Here is a 19,505-nt window from a genome sequence, read left to right as displayed (position 1 = left end):
TATTATCAGACCAGCTCTATTATATTATGACAGACCAGCTAGATCTACTGCTCTATCTATTGTATTATGACAGACCAGCTATATCTACCCACTCTATTATATTATGACAGACCAGCTAGATCTACTGTCTCTATTATATTATGACAGACCAGCTAGATCTACTGTCTCTATTATATTATGACAGACCAGCTATATCCACCCACTCTATTATATTATGACAGACCAGCTAGATCTACTGTCTCTATTATATTATGACAGACCAGCTATATTATATTATGACAGACCAGCTAGATCTATATTATATTATGACAGACCAGCTATATCTACCCACTCTATTATATTATGACAGACCAGACAGACTAGATCTACTGTCTCTATTATATTATGACAGACCAGCTATATCTACCCACTCTATTATATTATGACAGACCAGCTATATCCACTGTCTCTATTATATTATGACAGACCAGCTACTGTCTCTATTATATATTATGACAGACCAGCTAGATCTACTGTCTCTATTATATTATGACAGACCAGCTTCTATTATATTATGACAGACCAGCTAGATCTACTGTCTCTATTATATTATGACAGACCAGCTATCTACTGTCTCGATTATATTATGACAGACCAGCTATATGCACCCACTCTATTACATTATGACAGACCAGCTATATCCACCCACTCTATTACATTATGACAGACCAGCTAGATCTACTGTCTCTATTATATTATGACAGACCAGCTAGATCTACTGTCTCTATTATATTATGACAGACCAGCTATTATTATATTATGACAGACCAGCTAGATCTACTGTCTCTATTATATTATGACAGACCAGCTATATCTACTGTCTCTATTATATTATGACAGACCAGCTAGATCTACTGTCTCTATTATATTATGACAGACCAGCTAGATCTACTGTCTCTATTATATTATGACAGACCAGCTAGATCTACTGTCTCTATTATATTATGACAGACCAGCTAGATCTACTGTCTCTATTATATTATGACAGACCAGCTAGATCTACTGTCTCTATTATATTATGACAGACCAGCTAGATCTATATGTCAGACCAGCTACTCTATTATATTATGACAGACCAGCTAGATCTACTGTCTCGATTATATTATGACAGACCAGCTAGATCTACTGTCTCTATTATATTATGACAGACCAGCTAGATCTACTGTCTCTAAGTCTCTATTATATTATGACAGACCAGCTAGATCTACTGTCTCTATTATATTATGACAGACCAGCTAGATCTACTGTCTCTAAGTCTCTATTATATTATGACAGACCAGCTAGATCAATGGTCTCTATTGTATTATGACAGACCAGCTATATCCACCCACTCTATTATATTATGACAGACCAGCTAGATCTACTGTCTCTATTATATTATGACAGACCAGCTAGATCTACTGTCTCTATTATATTATGACAGACCAGCTAGATCTACTGTCTCTATTATATTATGACAGACCAGCTATATCTACACTCTCTATTATATTATGACAGACCAGCTAGATCTACTGTCTCTATTATATTATGACAGACCAGCTAGATCTACTGTCTCTATTATATTATGACAGACCAGCTATATCCACCCACTCTATTATATTATGACAGACCAGCTATATCCACCCACTCTATTATATTATGACAGACCTGCTAGATCTACTGTCTCTATTATATTATGACAGACCAGCTAGATCTACTGTCTCTATTATATTATGACAGACCAGCTATATCCACCCACTCTATTATATTATGACAGACCAGCTATATCCACCCACTCTATTATATTATGACAGACCTGCTAGATCTACTGTCTCTATTATATTATGACAGACCAGCTATATCTACACTCTCTATTGTATTATGACAGAGCAGCTATATCCACCCACTCTATTATATTATGACAGACAGCTAGATCTACTGTCTCTATTATATTATGACAGACCAGGTAGATCTACTGTCTCGATTATATTATGACAGACCAGCTAGATCTATTGTCTCGATTATATTATGACCACTTTACAATAGTGCATCTAAATATTTTAAGGGGGGTGAGAAGGATTACTTTATCCTATCCTAGGTATTCCTTAAAGAGGTGGGGTTTCAGGTGTCTCCGGAAGGTGGTGATTGACTCCGCTGTCCTGGCGTCGTGAGGGAGTTTGTTCCACCATTGGGAGCCAGAGCAGCGAACAGTTTTGACTGAGCTGAGCGGGAACTGTACTTCCTCAGTGGTAGGGAGGCGAGCAGGCCAGAGGTGGATGAACGCAGTGCCCTTATTTGGGTGTAGGGCCTGATCAGAGCCTGGAGGTACTGAGGTGCCGTTCCCCTCACAGCTCCGTAGGCAAGCACCATGGTCTTGTAGCGGATGCGAGCTTCAACTGGAAGCCAGTGGAGAGAGCGGAGGAGCGGGGTGACGTGAGAGAACTTGGGAAGGTTGAACACTAGACGGGCTGCGGCGTTCTGGATGAGTTGTAGGGGTTTAATGGCACAGGCAGGGAGCCCAGCCAACAGCGAGTTGCAGTAATCCAGACGGGAGATGACAAGTGCCTGGATTAGGACCTGCGCCGCTTCCTGTGTGAGGCAGGGTCGTACTCTGCGGATGTTGTAGAGCATGAACCTACAGGAACGGGCCACCGCCTTGATGTTAGTTGAGAACGACAGTTTGTTGTCCAGGATCACGCCAAGGTTCTTAGCGCTCTGGGAGGAGGACACAATGGAGTTGTCAACCGTGATGGCGAGATCATGGAACGGGCAGTCCTTCCCCGGGAGGAAGAGCAGCTCCGTCTTGCCGAAGTTCAGCTTGAGGTGGTGATCCGTCATCCACACTGATATGTCTGCCAGACATGCAGAGATGCGGTTCGCCACCTGGTCATCAGAAGGGGGAAGGAGAAGATTAATTGTGTGTCGTCTGCATAGCAATGATAGGAGAGACCATGTGAGGTTATGACAGAGCCAAGTGACTTGGTGTATAGCGAGAATAGGAGAGGGCCTAGAACAGAGCCCTGGGGGACACCAGTGGTGAGAGCGCGTGGTGAGGAGACAGATTCTCGCCACGCCACCTGGTAGGAGCGACCTGTCAGGTAGGACGCAATCCAAGCGTGGGCCGCGCCGGAGATGCCCAACTCGGAGAGGGTGGAGAGGAGGATCTGATGGTTCACAGTATCGAAGGCAGCCGATAGGTCTAGAAGGATGAGAGCAGAGGAGAGAGAGTTAGCTTTAGCGGTGCGGAGCGCCTCCGTGATACAGAGAAGAGCAGTCTCAGTTGAATGACTAGTCTTGAAACCTGACTGATTTGGATCAAGAAGGTCATTCTGAGAGAGATAGCGGGAGAGCTGACCAAGGACGGCACGTTCAAGAGTTTTGGAGAGAAAAGAAAGAAGGGATACTGGTCTGTAGTTGTTGACATCGGAGGGATCGAGTGTAGGTTTTTTCAGAAGGGGTGCAACTCTCGCTCTCTTGAAGACGGAAGGGACGTAGCCAGCGGTCAGGGATAAGTTGATGAGCGAGGTGAGGTAAGGGAGAAGGTCTCCGGAAATGGTCTGGAGAAGAGAGGAGGGGATAGGGTCGAGCGGGCAGGGCCATCTCCCATACATGTGCTGACCTCACCCAGCATAACTAGCGGGTCCAGAGATGCAACCTCTCTTATCATCACTCAGTGCCTGGGTTTACCTCCACTGTACCCGCACCCCACCATACCCCTGTCTGTACATTATGGCCTGAATCTATTCTACCACATCCAGAAAATCTGCCGCTTTTATTCTCTGTCCCCAACGCACTAGACAACCAGTTTTGATAGCCTTTAGTCGTACCCTCATCCTACTCCTCCTCTGTTCCTCAGGTGGTGTGGAGGTTAACCCAGGCCCTGCGTGTCCCCAGGCACTCTCATTTGTTGACTTCTGTAACCGAAAAAGCCTTGGTTTCATGCATGTTAACATCAGAAGCATCCTCCCTAAGTTTGTTTTACTCACTGCTTTAGCACACTCCGCCAACCCTGATGTCCTTGTGGTGTCTGAATCCTGGTTTAGGAAGGCCACCAAAAATTCTGAGATTTCCATACCAAACTACAACATTTTCCGTCAAGATAGAACTGCCAAAGGGGGAGGAGTTGCAATCTACTCCAGACATAGCCTGCAAAGTTCTGTCATACTTTCCAGGTCTATGCCCAAACAGTTCGAGCTTCTAATTTTAAAAATTAATCTCTCCAGAAATAAGTCTCTCACTGTTGCCGCCTGTCATAGACCCCCCCTCAGCTCCCAGCTGTGCCCTGGACACCCTATGTGAATTGATTGCCCCCCATCTATCTTCAGAGTTCGTTCTGTTAGGTGACCTAAACTGGGATATGCTTAACACCCAAGCAATCCTACAATCTAAGCTAGATGCCCTCAATCTCACACAAATGATCAAGGAACCCACCAGGTATAACACTAAATCCGTAAACATGGGCACCCACATAGATATTATCCTGACCAACTTGCCCTCTAAATACATCTCTGATGTTTTCAATCAGGATCTCAGCGATCACTGCCTCATTACCTGCATCCGCTATGGGTCCACGGTCAAACGACCACCCCTCATCACTGTCAAACGCTCCCTATATCACTTCTGCGGGCAGGCCTTTCTAATCGACCTGGCCCGGGTATCCTGGAAGGATATTAACCTCATCCCGTCAGTCGAGGATGCCTGGTCGTTCTTTAAAAGTAATTTCCTCACCATCTTAAATAAGCATGCCCGTTCATAAAATGTAGAACTAAGAACATATATAGCCCTTGGTTCACTCCAGACCTGACTGCCCTCGACCAGCACAAAAACATCCTGTGGCGGACTGCACTAGCATCGAATAGTCCCCGCGATATGCAACTTTTCAGGGAAGTCAGGAACCAATATAAGCAAAGAGAAGCTTTTCCAAACAGAAATTTGCATCTTGTAGCTCTAACTCCAAAAAGTTTTGGGACACTGTAAAGTCCATGGAGAATAAGAGCACCTCCTCCTCCCAGCTGCCCACTGCACTGAGGATAGGTAACACTGTCCCCACCGATAAATCTATGATAATCGAGAATTTCAATAAGCACTTCTCTACGGCTGGCCATGCCTTCCTCCTGGCTACGCCAACCCGGCCAACAGCTCCGCACCCCCCGCAGCTACTTGCCCAAGTCTCCCCAGCTTCTCCTTCACCCAAATGCAGATAGCAGATGTTCTGAAAGAGCTGCAAAACCTGGACCTGTACAAATCAGCTGGGCTAGACAATCTGGACCCTCTCTTTCTAAAATTATCCGCCACCATTGTTGTAACCCCTATTACCAGTCTGTTCAACCTCTCTTTCATATTGTCCGAGATCCCTAAATATTGGAAAGCTGCCGCGGTCATCCCCCTCTTCAAAGGGGGTGACACTCTAGACCAAAACTGTTATAGACTTATATCCATCCTGTCCTGCCTTTCTAAAGTCTTCGAAAGCCAAGTTAATAAACAGATCACTGACCATTTTGAATCCCACCGTACCTTCTCCATTGTGCATTCCGGTTTCCGAGCTGGTCACGAGTGCACCTCAGCCACGCTCAAGGTACTAAACGATATCATAACCGCAATCGATAAAAGACAGTACTGTGCAGCCGTCTTCATCGACCTGGCCAAGGCTTTCGACTCTGTCAATCACCGTATTCAGCAGACTCAACAGCCTTGGCTTCTCAAATTACTGCCTCGCCTGGTTCACCAACTACTTCTCAAGAGTTCAGTGTGTCAAATCGGAGGGCCTGTTGTGCAGACCTCTGGCAGTCTCTATGGGGTTCAATTCCCGGCCGACTCTTTTCTCTGTATATATCAACGATGTCGCTCTTGCTGCTGGTGACTCTCTGATCCACCTCTACGCAGACGACACCATATACTCTGGCCTTTCTTTGGACACTGAGTTAACTAACCTCCAGACGGGCTTCAATGCCATACAACTCTCCTTCTATTTTGCTCCAATTGCTCTTAAATGATAGTAAAAACAAATGAATGCTTTTCAACCGTTCACTGCCTGCACCCGCCCGCCCGAATAGCACCACTACTCTGGACGGTTTTGACTTAGAATACGTGGACAACTACAAATACCTAGGTGTCTGGCTAGACTGTAAACTCTCCTTCCAGACTCATATTAAACATCTCCAATCCAAAATTAAATCTAGAATCAGCTTCCTATTTCACAACAAAGCCTCCTTCACGCACGCTGCCAAACATACCCTCGTAAAACTGACTATTCTACCAATCCCCGACTTCGGTGATATCATTTACAAAATAGCTTCCAATACTCTACTCAGCAAACTGGATGCAGTCTATCACAGTGCCATCCGTTTTGTCACCAAAGCCCCTTATACCACCCACTACTGCGACCTGTATGCTCTAGTAGGCTGGCCCTCGCTTCATATTCGTTGCTAGATCCACTGGCTCCAGGTCATCTATAAGTCTATGCTAGATAAAGCTCCGCCTTATCTCAGCTCTACCAAGTCACGATAACAACACCAACCCGTAGCACACGCTCCAGAAGGTATATCTCACTGGTCATCCCCAAAGCCAACACCTCCTTTGGCTGCCTTTCCTTCCAATTCTCTGATGGCAATGACTGAAATGAATTGCAAAAGAAATAGCTAAAGCTGGAGACTTATATTTCCCTCACTAACTTTAAACATCAGCTATCTGAGCAGCTAACCGATCGCTGCAGCTGTACATAGCCCATCTGTAAATAGCCTACCCAATCTACCAACCTCATCCCCATATTGTTTTTATTTACTTTTCTGCTCTTTTGTACACCAGTATTTATACTTGCACATCATCATCTGCTCATCTATCACTCCAGTGTTCATTTTCTCAATTGTAATTACTCCGCTACTATGGCCTATTTATTGATTGATTACTTTATTTGACTTTATTCTACTTTATTCTACATTATGATAAACTGTCCAATGTTTTTTAATGTGTGAAAATGGGGGGACCATGTACAACGGTTCATCCGATATGTATGAAAGTACCCTCAAATTAAAGCTGACAGTCTGCACTTCACCCTCATTGTATCCTTTCAAACTCAATGTACTTGAGTACAGAACCAAAATATTTAGAAAATGGTCACTGTCCAATGAATTATGGTGCTCACTGTAGGTCCTGGATGGCAGGAAGCTTGGCTGTAGCGCCTTACGGTCAGATGCTGAGCAGTTGGCATACCAGGTCAGGATGCGAACGATGGTGCAGCTGTAGATCTTTTTGAAGATGCCCACCCAATCAAAGGATCAGAGAATTAATCTAGTATTGAAAGCATAAGCTAAAGCTAGCTAGCACTGCAGTGCATAAAATGTGGTGAGAAAATTGTCTCAGAGTGAGAAAACAATTGTTTAACAAATTAATTTCTTTAAAAAATGGAAAAAGGAGAGACTTATATTTTGTTGTATTTCTTTCACTTTCACTCACTTAGCTAGCAAATGTAGCTTGTCTGTCACCTTGATTACTCAAATTTCTCGCAATCTGTGCACTTATGTTGTAAACTTTCATTCAACTTTCATTCACGTTCTGTACTGAAACTGTACCTCGTCTCTGAAAGTGTGCACGTGTTCCCTACAGCCTGGAAGACCTTGAATGAACTCAATCACCTGTAACACATTGGACATCATGCTTAGTGTAGTTATCCAAATGAACAGCACAGTCATTGCACAGCAAGCAACATTGTAGTGACAATGCAAATCATCCATTACCTCCTCCACTGTCCATGAAGCCACTTTGCTTGAAGTGATGCCAGCCACAGTGGGAAGTAGCTTGCTGTGCTGGTCCCAGCAGAAAGGAGAGCTGTTGGGGGATGGCGAGGTGCATGGCATGAACACTGACTGGTGAAGGGCTTGCTGTAGTGTCAGCTCTACTTTAGGGAAGGGAAGGAAATAAACATACAAAAATCCTCAAATTAATTCACTTAAATTTGGAAAAGCAAGGAATTTGTTGCTGTGATCACCTGAAGATGAACAGCTCGATACTAAAGGGATCTGATGGAAGTCTTTGGAAAGTTTAGAAGAAACAGAATGCAGATGCTTGCTGCTCACTCCTAACCATATTGGGAAGCTGCCTGTTTCTTTATCCAGTCATAAACCCAGCTTTGAGCATCTTCCAACGTTTATCTCCTAAAATTGACAATTCAAGTGAAGCGGACAATTGTGGTGTTTTGAGAGTCATTCTAAGGTTTTGATGAAACACAAAGATAAATATTGCCTGGGGAGGAACAATTCTAGAGAAATTCACATTATGATCACCTCATTGGTTAATTGCACACAAGGTCCAACCAAAATTTGACTTCCGCTTTTAACCCAACCCCTCCTTTATGTAGGAACTAATCTACTGTAGCAAGAGAGGGAAGCAATTACAGTATGGACCAATTGGAGAGGTAGCAAGGGTCACAGTCACAGACTCATGGGTCATAATTCATTAGGACAAATTTAATGAGGTGACACACACGCACACGCACACAGTTGAAGTCGAAAGTTTACATACACTTAGGTTGGAGTCATTAAAACTTGTTTTTCAACCACTGCACAAATTTCTTGTTAACAAACTATAGTTTTGGCAAGTTGGTAAGGACATCTACTTTGTGCGTGACACAAGTCATTTTTCCAGACAGATTTATTTGTTTACAGACAGATTATTTCACTGTATCGCAATTCCAGTGGGTCAGACGTTTATATACACTAACTTGACTGTGCCTTTAAAACAGCTTGGAAAATTCCAAAAAAATGATCATGGCTTTAGAAGCTTCTGATAGGCTAATTGACATCATCTGAGTCAATTGGAGGTGTACCTGTGGATGTATTTCAAGGCCTACCTTCAAACAGTGCCTCTTTGCTTGACATCATGGGAAAATCAAAAGAAATCAGACAAGACCTCAGGAAAAATAATTGTAGACCTCCACAAGTCTGGTTCATCCTTGGGAGCAATTTCCAAATGTCTGAAGGTACCACGTTCATCTGTACAAACAATAGTACGCAAGTATAAACACCATGGGACCATGCAGCCGTCATACCGCTCAGTAAGGAGACGTGTTCTGTCTCCTAGAGATGAACGTACCTTGGTGCAAATGTGCAAATCAATCCCAGAACAACAGCAAAGGACCTTGTGTAGATGCTGGAGGAAACAGGAACAAAAGTATCTATATCCACAGTAAGAACGAATCCTATATCAACATAACCTGAAGGTCGCTCAGCAAGGAAGAAGCCACGGCTCCAAAACCGCCATAAAAAAGCCAGACTACGGTTTGCAACTGCACATGGGGACGAAGATCATACTTTCCTCTGGTCTGATGAAACGAAAATAGAACTGTTTGGCCATAATGACCATCATTATGTTTGGAGGAGAAACGGGTAGGCTTGCAAGCCGAATAACACCATCCCAACTGTGAAGCACGTGCTTTGCTGCAGGATGGACTGGTGCACTTCACAAAATAGATGGCTTCATGAGAGAGGAAAATTATGTGGATATATTGAAGCAACATCTTAAGACATCAGTCAGCAAGTTAAAGCTTGGTCGCAAATGGGTCTTCCAAATGGACAATGACTCTAAGCATACTTTCAAAGTTGTGGCAAAGTTGTGGCAAAATGGCTTAAGTACAACAAAGTCAAGGTATTGCATTCAATTTGTAAGTCGCTCTGGATAAGAGCGTCTGCTAAATGACTTAAATGTAAATGTATTGGTGTGGCCATCACAAAGCCCTGACCTCAATCCTATAGAAAGTGTGTGGGCCGAACTGAAATAGCATGGAGGCCTATAAACCTGACTCAGTTACACCTGCTCTGTCAAGAGGAATGGGCCAAAATCCATCCAACTTAAACATTTGATCCAAGTTAAACAATTTAAAGGCATTGCTACCAAATACTAATCGAGTGCATGTAAACGTCTGACCCATTGCGAATGTGATGAAAGAAATAAAAACTGTATGTTTAGTTGAAGTCAGAAATGTACATACACCTTAGCCAAATACATTTAATCCTAGTAAAAATACCCTGTCTTAGGTCAGTTAGGGTCAACACTTTAAAACACTCTAAAACTTTTGATTGGGGTCACTTAGAAATGTCCTTGTTTTTGAAAGAAAAGCACATTTTTGTTCATTAAAATAACATCAAATTGATCAGAAATACAGTGTAGACATTGTTAATGTTGTAAATGACTATTGTAGCTTTAATGGAATATCTACATAGGCCCATTATCAGCAACCATTACTCCTGTGTTCCAATGGCACGTTGTGTTAGCTAATCCAAGTTTATAATTTTAAAAGGCTAATTGATCATTAGAAAACCCTTTTGCAATTATGCTAGCAGAGCTGAAAACTGTTGTTCGGATTAAAGAAGCAATGAAACTGGCCTTCTTCACAAGACTAGTTGAGTATCTGGAGCATCAGCATTTTTTGGGTTCGATTACAGGCTGAAAATGTCCAGAAACAAATAACTTTCTTCTGAAACTCGTCAGTCTATTCTTGTTCTGAGAAATTAAGGCTCTTCCATGCGAGAAATTGCCAAGAAACTGAAGATCTCGTACAAAGCTGTGTACTACTTCCTTCAGAGAACAGCGCAAACTGTCTCTAACCAGAATAGAAAGAGTAGTGAGAGGCCCCGGTGCACAACTGAGCAAGAGGACAAGTACATTAGAGTGTCTAGTTTGAGAAACAGATGCCTCACAAGTCCTCAACTGGCAGCTTCATTAAATAGTACCCGCAAAACACCAGTCTCAACGTCTGCAGTGAAGAAGTGACTCCGGGAGGCTGGCCTTCTTGTCAGAATTGCAAAGAAAAAGCCATATCTCAGACTGGCCAATAAAAATAAAAGATTAAGACGGGCAAAAGAATACAGACACTGGACAGAGGAACTCTGCCTAGAAGGCCAGCATCCCGGAGTCGCCTCTTCACTGTTGACATTGAGACTGATGTTTTGCGGGTACAATTTAATGAAGTGAGGACTTGTGAGGCATCTGTTTGGGAAGGCACGAAACTACCTTCACACTTCACTTGTTTTGTGGCACTTGTGGCGGTCGTAGAGCAAAATGGAAAATGTCGTGTTCCTTGAGAGTCTCCCCTTTCCATAGAGTGGTCATAATAGTTTGTATGTCAAACGTTTGGAACGCTACAGACATTTACGTGAGAAGACTGATTTTCAGGATGTCTCATGATTGGACAAACACCGCTCCAGCTCTGCCACCTTTCATCACAGATGGGGAAGTGCGGCACTGGCGGATAGAGTGGCTTGTTATGTAATTTAGATTGACGCATCGACTCTGGGGGGTTAAACCCAAATTCTAATCGTAAACCCCTTTAAATCGGATCTAAAATCCCTCATGACCATGTTATAATTCTACTGCGTCGATGAAGCAACTGCCTTCTTCGTTTCATCTGTTTATCTTACTTCACTCCAGTGCATTTTGCAAAGCTCCAGAACGTGATCAGACTCACTCACCATCACATTTAGCTTTAACAATACTGTGATCCATGTTAATATGAATGCTTAAAAAAAAATTCTCTAAATCCTCACGTAAGGGCCTAAAACCAAAATCGTGCATTAAGTTTGACTACGATAAAATATATTTTGTAAGTTGTTGATTTGTACATGTTTATCTGCTCCATGCGGCACCACTGACTATGCAAGGCATCAGAATGAAAAGAACAACTGAAGACATTAACAGAATAAGGAGCATTTGTTGCTGTATAGGATGCATAGGTCTCGGTATAATCACATGAAAGGGACCCATATAAACGTGACACGGAGAGAGATGGAGCTTTGAAAACTCCTTACAGAAGGTGATGAAAGCCAAAGTGCCTTTACTGTCCAAGGCAGATATACAGACTAATTAACCCAGCATCATCCTAAACGGAGCTAGAGGAGAGCGACCGAGTCATTCAACGTCACCCAGAAACATCTATTCCCTTATTGTAATGAAGTATATCTTCCACGGCTGTACATGAAGTACATGCTGTTTACAGTTGCTACACACAGAGCAGTGGCAGACCCCGCAACTGTCAGACAGGCCAGTGCCGTTTGATGTCTGTTTCAGGAAAACATCTTCTGTGTGTCTCTGTATTCAAAGTGTATTTTCCTCCAGTTTGCTGCTTGATGCTGGTTCACTCTCATTACTGTCTGTTACCTTCTGTCCCTTCAGAGGAGTGAGAACTCACAGAGCCTTGGATGTTCCGACACTGGAACATCATACAAGGGACCCTGAATCCACTGTACTGTACTGTGGAAGGAGTGAGTCATCCCTATTGCTTTAAGCTTTTCCCTATTGTCTTTGGGTTCGGTTTAAATTACACTGCAAAAGACAGTTTTGGTACTCAGTGCTGTTCGGTTTCATTGGGAGAGGATGAGAATATTGGAATTCTCAGTAAATGAACTAAAAAACAAAAGGAGCTAGGGCTCAAATGACGACAAACAAAGACATTCAAATCCTTTCGGCGCGTGCCAAAGACATGAACATCCACATAATAACACTGTGTGAAACTTTTGTTTTGAGAGCGTGTGCCTAGCTCTGGCAAGACGCAGAGTGAGGGGAGGAGATATCCCAAGAGGTCAACACATTCAGCATAGTAAAAGACAGAGGGAGAGATGGATCTACATTACTGAGTCACACTGTGAAGGAAGGCACTGGGTAATGAGTGGGAGGCCATAGATCAGACTGTACTAGGGAGAGACACCGTGCAGTGACACCCTTAAGATATTTGAACGATAGGAAGAATAGAATGTTGTACAGAGACAGTACCTTTGGTTTCCATTATGCTTGACACCTCACTCTCCATTTCCTCCTCCACTGGCTCCTCGACCTTCCTCTGTTTGCATGGCCGCCCAACCCTGGGAGAGAGAAGGGGTCAATAGAGACACACAGATAGAGCAGTACTGCAGGGACTGAGCTCACACAATTTGGAACAAACTTTTCATGACATATTGAGTCACTACTTCATTGATTATCACTGTGCATTCCAAGATGTTCCAATACGAGCCGTCACTACTCCTGGGATGAAAATGTCATTGCTTGTAATCACTTTTAAATCCTAAGAGCTGTTCCGTCAAACTCAAGCAACACGCTGCTCTGGTTGAGTCTTGATAAATCCTAAATAACAGGGTGATGACTTGAGTTTCTCTCTAAATTAAACTTAGCTCAGGCATTCTGTCGCCTCTCTTCTCCATGTGCGCAGAAATAGTTTTGTGTGCATTGGACTGAAAGAAGGTCCCAACTCCTGAATAAAATAAAGATAAAACTTAGCCCCCCGTCCCTGGACAACCAATTACTCTATGCAAATAAGTTTTAGCATTTAAATAACCTATACAAATCAAGCTGCCCACATATTCCATCAGTTATCTGAAATACCAACACGTCTCTGAGGCCACCACGTAGAGTAGAAATGTCTAGTAAAACGGGATTGAGTACATATTAGAAATACCTGCTCGTAATGACATTTGATTGTTTGATTATAAAAAATAAAAAAAGAGAGAAACAGCAGGATGTCATATTTGACTCATTGAAATCTGATGAAAATAGTGCATGATGGTTTTGGTAGAGTATGTCTAAGGAGGGACTTCTATAAATGAAAGGAAGGTCATTGTAGGGCAGGCATTAACCTCGTCTCCAGCCTTCGAGAGAGAGAGCCGGCTGGTGGACAAGATTAGGCAGGCATGAGTCAGATGACAGTTTGACAAAGCTCAGGGAAGATGCTGTGGAGAGGCTTGGTAATTACAGCAATCTTCAATTATACTACGCTGACTGTGGCTCTCTCTGTGTGGTAATAAATGTGGTCCAGAAAATATATATATATTTTTTTTTTTAAAGCGAGAGAGAGAGGGACAGTTGTTGGCTATTAGGGAGCGGAGGCCGTGCAGCGTGTGTGAATGTGTGAGATAGATACAGGAGGCTCGGAGTACCAGAGCAGCAACGGAGGGAATGACGACTTCTTGCTAGTTATAGTTGGAGTCGGAAGTTTACATACACTTAGGTTGGAGTCATTAAAACTCGTTTTTCAACCACTCCACACATTTCTTGTTAACAAACTATTGTTTTGGAAAGTCAGATAGGACATCTACTTTGTGCATGACACAAGTCATTTGTCCAACAGTTGTTTACAGACAGATTATTTCACTTGTAATTCACTGTATCACAATTCCAGTGGGTCAGAAGTTTACATACACTATGTTGACTGTGCCTTTAAAACAGCTTGGAAAATTCCATCATTGGAAAATCTAAAGAAATCAGCCAAGACCTCAGAAAAAAAAGGTTGACCTCCACAAGTCTGGTTCATCCTTGGGAGCATTTTCCAAATGCCTGAAGACACCACGTTCATCTGTACAAACAATAGTATGCAAGTATAAACAACATGGGACCACGCAGACGTCATGCCGCTCAGGAAGGAGAAGCATTCTGTCTCGTAGAGATGAACGTACTTTGGTGCAAAAAGTGCAAATCCCAGAGAAACAGCAAAGGACCTCGTGAAGATGCTGGAGGAAACAGGTACAAAAGTATCTATATCCACAGTAAAACGAGTCCAATATCGACGTAACCTGAAAGGACGCTCAGCAAGGAAGAAGCTACTGCTCCAAAACCGCCATAAAAAAGCCAGACCACGGTTTGCAACTGCACATGGGGACAAATATTGTACTTTTTGGAGAAAATGTCCTCTGGTCTGATGAAACAAAAATAGAATTGTTTGGCCTTAATGACCATCGTTATGTTTGGAGGAAAAAGGGGGAGGCTTGCAAGCCGAAGAACACCATCCCAACCGTGAAGCACGGGGGTGGCAGCATCATGTTGTGGGGGTGCTTTGCTGCAGGAGGGATTGGTGCACTTCACAAAATAGATGGCATCATGAGAGAGGAAAATTATTTGGATATATTGAAGCAACATCTCAAAACATCAGTCAGGAAGTTAAAGCTTGGTCGCAAATGGGTCTCCCAAATGGACAATGACCCCAAGCATATTTACAAAGTTGTGGCAAAATGGCTCAAGAACAACAAAGTCAAGGTATTTGAGTGGCCGTCACAAAGCCGTGACCTCAATCCAATATAAAATTTGTGGGCAGAACTGAAAAAACATGTGCGAGCAAGGAGGCCTACAAACCTGACTAAGTTACACCAGCTCTGTCAGGAGGAATGGGCCAAAATTCACCCAACTTATTTAGGGAAGGTTATGGAAGGCTACCCTAAACATTTGATCCAAGTTAAACAATTTAAAGGCAATGCTACAAAATACTAATTGAGTGCATGTAAACTTCTGACTCACTGGGAATGTGATGAAAGAAATAAAAGCTGAAATAAATCATTCTCTCTACTATTATTCTGACATTTCACATTCTTAAAATAAAGTGGTGATCCTAAAACAGGGAATTTTTACTTGGATTAAATGTCAGGAAGTGTGAAAAACTGAGTTAAATGTATTTGGCTAAGGTGTATGTAAACTTCCGACTTCAACTGTATATATCGTCTCATCCGATTGCATAGCACCTGTCTTGACTAAACTGAGAGAAGCTAGCTAATTAGGCTAATTGAGGCTCCACTCAGATGATAGCCTAAATAGCAGCCTACCTGTTGGCTTTTGGTTGTTGTAGCCTTTCTTTCTCATTTCACTTTTAATTCTGTCATTTTAACCCCATCTTTCATTGATTAGATATCCCCTGACTTGCTTGCCACATAAGCAGAGCAGCAATGCAATGGTCTCTCTCGCTCTCCTCTGTGGGAAGTGACCAGAGCGCACGCCTTTTTTAGCAACTTTTTCCCCCAAATCATCAATATATAGTCGCATCATGCAGCCCATATATGTTTTTGATTTCTAAGACATTCCCAGGTTTATCGGCCTATCAAAACTAAATAAATAATGGGTCTTATTGTGATGGCAAAGGCTATACGAAATGGTTTTATACAACTTCTTAAAACGTAGATGCTCCAAAGGCGCGCATCAGCAGCTCGTATGAGTGGAAGCCCGGAGATGCTAAAATGTGTTTATGTTAATTAACAAGTCAATTACCGCAAGACCGCCAGTCATTTGCATGACAATTACCGGCTGACAAAACGTAGTGACTGCCACAGCCCTACATCAGGTCCTCACAATCCTATCAGTTGAACACTGGACCAGCCGGCAGTAAGGACACAGTCGCACACCGCTCAACCATCAGATTGAGTGCGGGTTCTGTCAGCCATTCCGGATAGTGCAGGGCTTTTCACGTGTACTGTAAGGGCCACTCACCTCCTTTTTGGCTCTGTGCCGGCGGGTTTCTTGATTGACCGCTCCATGGCACTCGCCACCCCGATGCCAGCCTTCTCGCCCCTGCCAGGCTTGTCCAGCTGATTTGGGTTGGCGCTTAAGTGCTTGCTAAGAAATTGGCAGAGAAATGTTTTTTTATATATTTTTAAGTACAATAATAAGAGAGCCATGTTTGGCGTGGAACGGTTAAGCATGAGAGTCACTTCAGACAGAAATAGATGAGAGCTGTTCGCACTTTTTTTGGGGGGGTGTTAAAATGCTCGAAGGAATTTGGAAATTCGAAGCTACACGATGATAGTCTCGGCCAAACTCTACATTCTAATACGCCTACGCTGGAATCATACATTCCCCCCTACAATATCTGTCTCAGACTGTCCTGAGAATATATTTTAGTTAAAGCAGTGTTTTGGTTACTGATTGGTCCTTACTCTGCAGTGGGAGCTGGAGCTGGGTTGATATGTGGGTTGGGTTCTGCCCGTCGGGGTCGCCCCAGTCCTCCTGACCCTGGCATCTCACCGCTCAGACGGTCTGGAAGCACTGAGTCCTTGTTGATGTTGATGTCAGAGTATGGGCATCCCACCGCACTGCAAATCAGAGCATATACATTATTACAAATGACTGATTTAAGGAAAAAATACTTGGTGTAATAACTTCATAATGGACCTTAATTACAACTTAATAAGGTGTTAATAACAAGACAGGATATTCATTCACACATCAGTGATCTTGGGGACAGAATCAAAAGCTAATATAAGCCAAGCAGCAGAGAGATACGTATATATTTTGTAAGGCAGCTCGCTCACGCTCCGAGTGTGTGTCACAAACGCTCTTTCCTGTCTAATCGGGGAAACATTGATGTTGGCATAAAACAGTTTACACCGTTCGTAGTACTACTCAATAGTCACTACAGCCAACCCCAGAGTTTCTGGGGTTGAAGTGATTCATTCCAGGGTGATGAATCTCAATTTGGAAACATTGAACGTGCTCTAACTCAAGCTACAGACAATAGCAGTCTGTAGACTGAGACTACTTCATTCACAACAGCCTTGTCATCATCCACCTGTGTAATATGCTATTTCTCATTATCTTAGGGGGAAACATACTTTACCTCAACTAAAAAGGGGATGGATCTATATAAACAACATATTTGCACTGAAATGGTTAGGTAAGACTCGCTGTCACACTGCGACCACTCTGACTGACGAGGGGAGAGAGAAAGAGAGATCGCGTTTCTCCCTTTCTCTCACTCTCTGCTAATCCCCCTCTCATTTTTCTTGGCTGCTGTCACACATTTCTTTGCATAACGAGGGCTCTTTCACATCCTGTCTGTGCGTAGCTAGCTGTCGCTCTACCGCTTTAATATTCCAGGTTTGCCAACAAACACTGATAAAGCACCTCTCATCCCATAGATACATTTTAATACACTACATTCTGTACTCGGGCTCCAAGTTAATCAGCTTACATTACAGACACTGAACCAACGGAGTGTGTCCCTATTAGAAAGTCTCTCTACCGCAGTGTGCACGACCTCCGGTCACTCCGTAATAAAGCACGGCGACGTCGGGAGAAAGACCTAGAGTCATTCTGCCTTTTCTGCAAATATGTTTCTGCTCACATTAGTAGATCTCCAGCTGGAGGAGTACATGCTGTACGAAAGCCCGGTGAGGCAGAGGTGGGTGTATGGAGAGTGGAGGCGCGGTTTCTCAGGAGAAAAGGGTACGAATTGTGATGAATACTGATGGGAGAGAGTGACACTCATGTGCTTACACCGCTGTGCCTCTAGCACCACACAGCCAATTATACAGCCTCTATACAGCCTCACCCCAGGGGCATTCGGGTATGTGTGGATCATGTACAATACCTACCTATATTGTTGACCTCCGGACCTACCACAGCTGCTGTAGGCTAACATTCACTTTCAGTAGGAATACATTGGGTGTCTCTTGCATTATGAGTCTCTATGCTACAGTAATAAACATAACTGGTAACTGGTGGATCAATGAGCCTGAAGCCCAGTTTGACCAGCAACAAGTGACCATTCACCGGCAAGTAGCGATATGAAGCCTGTTGGGGTTACAAGTGGACATTTCTATTGGATGGTAGTTTTGATGGCCTGGCCAGCCAGACAGAGTGATTGCTCTGAGTGTGGGTACCTGTGGTGGCCAGAGTAGCGGGCTCCTTTGATGTGGCCCACACCTTTACACCCTGGGGTGGGACATCCGCCCTGTTCAGACGACTCAAACAGCTCCTGTGGACCTGGGGATGAGGAGAGGAGAGGGGAGTGAGATATTACATCCAGATCTACCTAGTGATACCCTATTCACTACATGACTTCAGGTCGAACCATCCTAAAATAATGTTCATCTAATCTAGCTGATTAATGTAATGCGAATGTGCAGTGTCCATATTAGGATAGCCTCAGTCACAAGGAGTTGGTGTCAACATCCCAAGGAGCTGGTACTACTGACAGTCAGTACAGGTAGAGAGAAAGCAGATATGTCCCTGGATGTGTCCATATGACACGAGTGAGGTGCCATGTGGAGCAGTAACTCCCGCTCTGAGAACGCAGCTCTGTACTCTGAAACATGACGGCAGTATCAGCTGCACTCTAATCACAACTCCTCACTCCACGTTTCCATGGACACCACTACACAGGGAGAAATTAGTAGTAAGTGGAAAGGGAGGCAGAGAGAAGTTCATTGTTCAGCTCCCAGCATCCTCAGGGTAAAATGCAGGATATTGACCACAGAGAGCCAGGACTCATGAGCCATCAGAGTCATTTTGAATAATTTGCTCTTTTCCCCACCAACAAGGCTTCTTCCCACCACTCCTTCAATATAACAACAGCAGATCCGATTAAATCGACGCAGAGACGGAACTGTCTTTTCAGGGAAAAGCATATCAAGCTATTTGCGATTGAACGGGATAAGAAATAGCAGTGTCCATTGAGGCCTGGCTCTAAGTGTGTCTGCTAGGAACCGTAGGTATGGAACTGAGGCAGGGAGCTGGACATGAATAGATTAGGATGAGTCATAAAACCACTCACTGATCGGGGGCTGGAGGGGGTGGCCTGTCTTAGCACACCAGCCCGCAGGGTGGATGTCTGGACTGTCTGTGTCCACCCAGTAGTCATACTCATCCGTCCAGCCATCAAAATGGATCTAGAGGAACACACACCAAGGACAAACAGTCACAGTAGAGTCCGACCACATACGATAAATATAGAAATGTGGGGAAAAGAG

At 43.5% G+C, this 19,505-nt stretch overlaps 1 protein-coding gene across 4 annotated transcripts in view; it reads right to left on the bottom strand.

The window, feature by feature from the left end:
- The window catches only part of l3mbtl3 (L3MBTL histone methyl-lysine binding protein 3), a 40,436-nt gene that overhangs the window by 5,978 nt on the left and 14,953 nt on the right, over positions 1-19,505 (bottom strand). For 2 of the 4 annotated variants that reach the window (XM_046298287.1, XM_046298286.1), the window contains exons 15-21: positions 19,310-19,424; positions 18,417-18,519; positions 16,692-16,847; positions 16,246-16,371; positions 12,778-12,866; positions 7,752-7,912; positions 7,587-7,649 (exon numbers count right to left, since the gene is read on the bottom strand). In XM_046298287.1, the coding sequence (XP_046154243.1) occupies positions 7,587-7,649; positions 7,752-7,912; positions 12,778-12,866; positions 16,246-16,371; positions 16,692-16,847; positions 18,417-18,519; positions 19,310-19,424 (813 nt within the window). The remainder of the gene's footprint in view (positions 1-7,586; positions 7,650-7,751; positions 7,913-12,777; positions 12,867-16,245; positions 16,372-16,691; positions 16,848-18,416; positions 18,520-19,309; positions 19,425-19,505) is intronic. The other 2 variants (XR_006831771.1, XM_046298288.1) reach the window with 2 other exon arrangements.

The sequence above is a fragment of the Oncorhynchus gorbuscha genome, linkage group LG14 (genome assembly GCF_021184085.1).
Source record: "Oncorhynchus gorbuscha isolate QuinsamMale2020 ecotype Even-year linkage group LG14, OgorEven_v1.0, whole genome shotgun sequence".
Lineage (NCBI taxonomy): Eukaryota > Metazoa > Chordata > Actinopteri > Salmoniformes > Salmonidae > Oncorhynchus > Oncorhynchus gorbuscha.
Note: the sequence above shows the minus strand (reverse complement) of the source record. Positions and strands in the feature narration are given on the sequence as shown.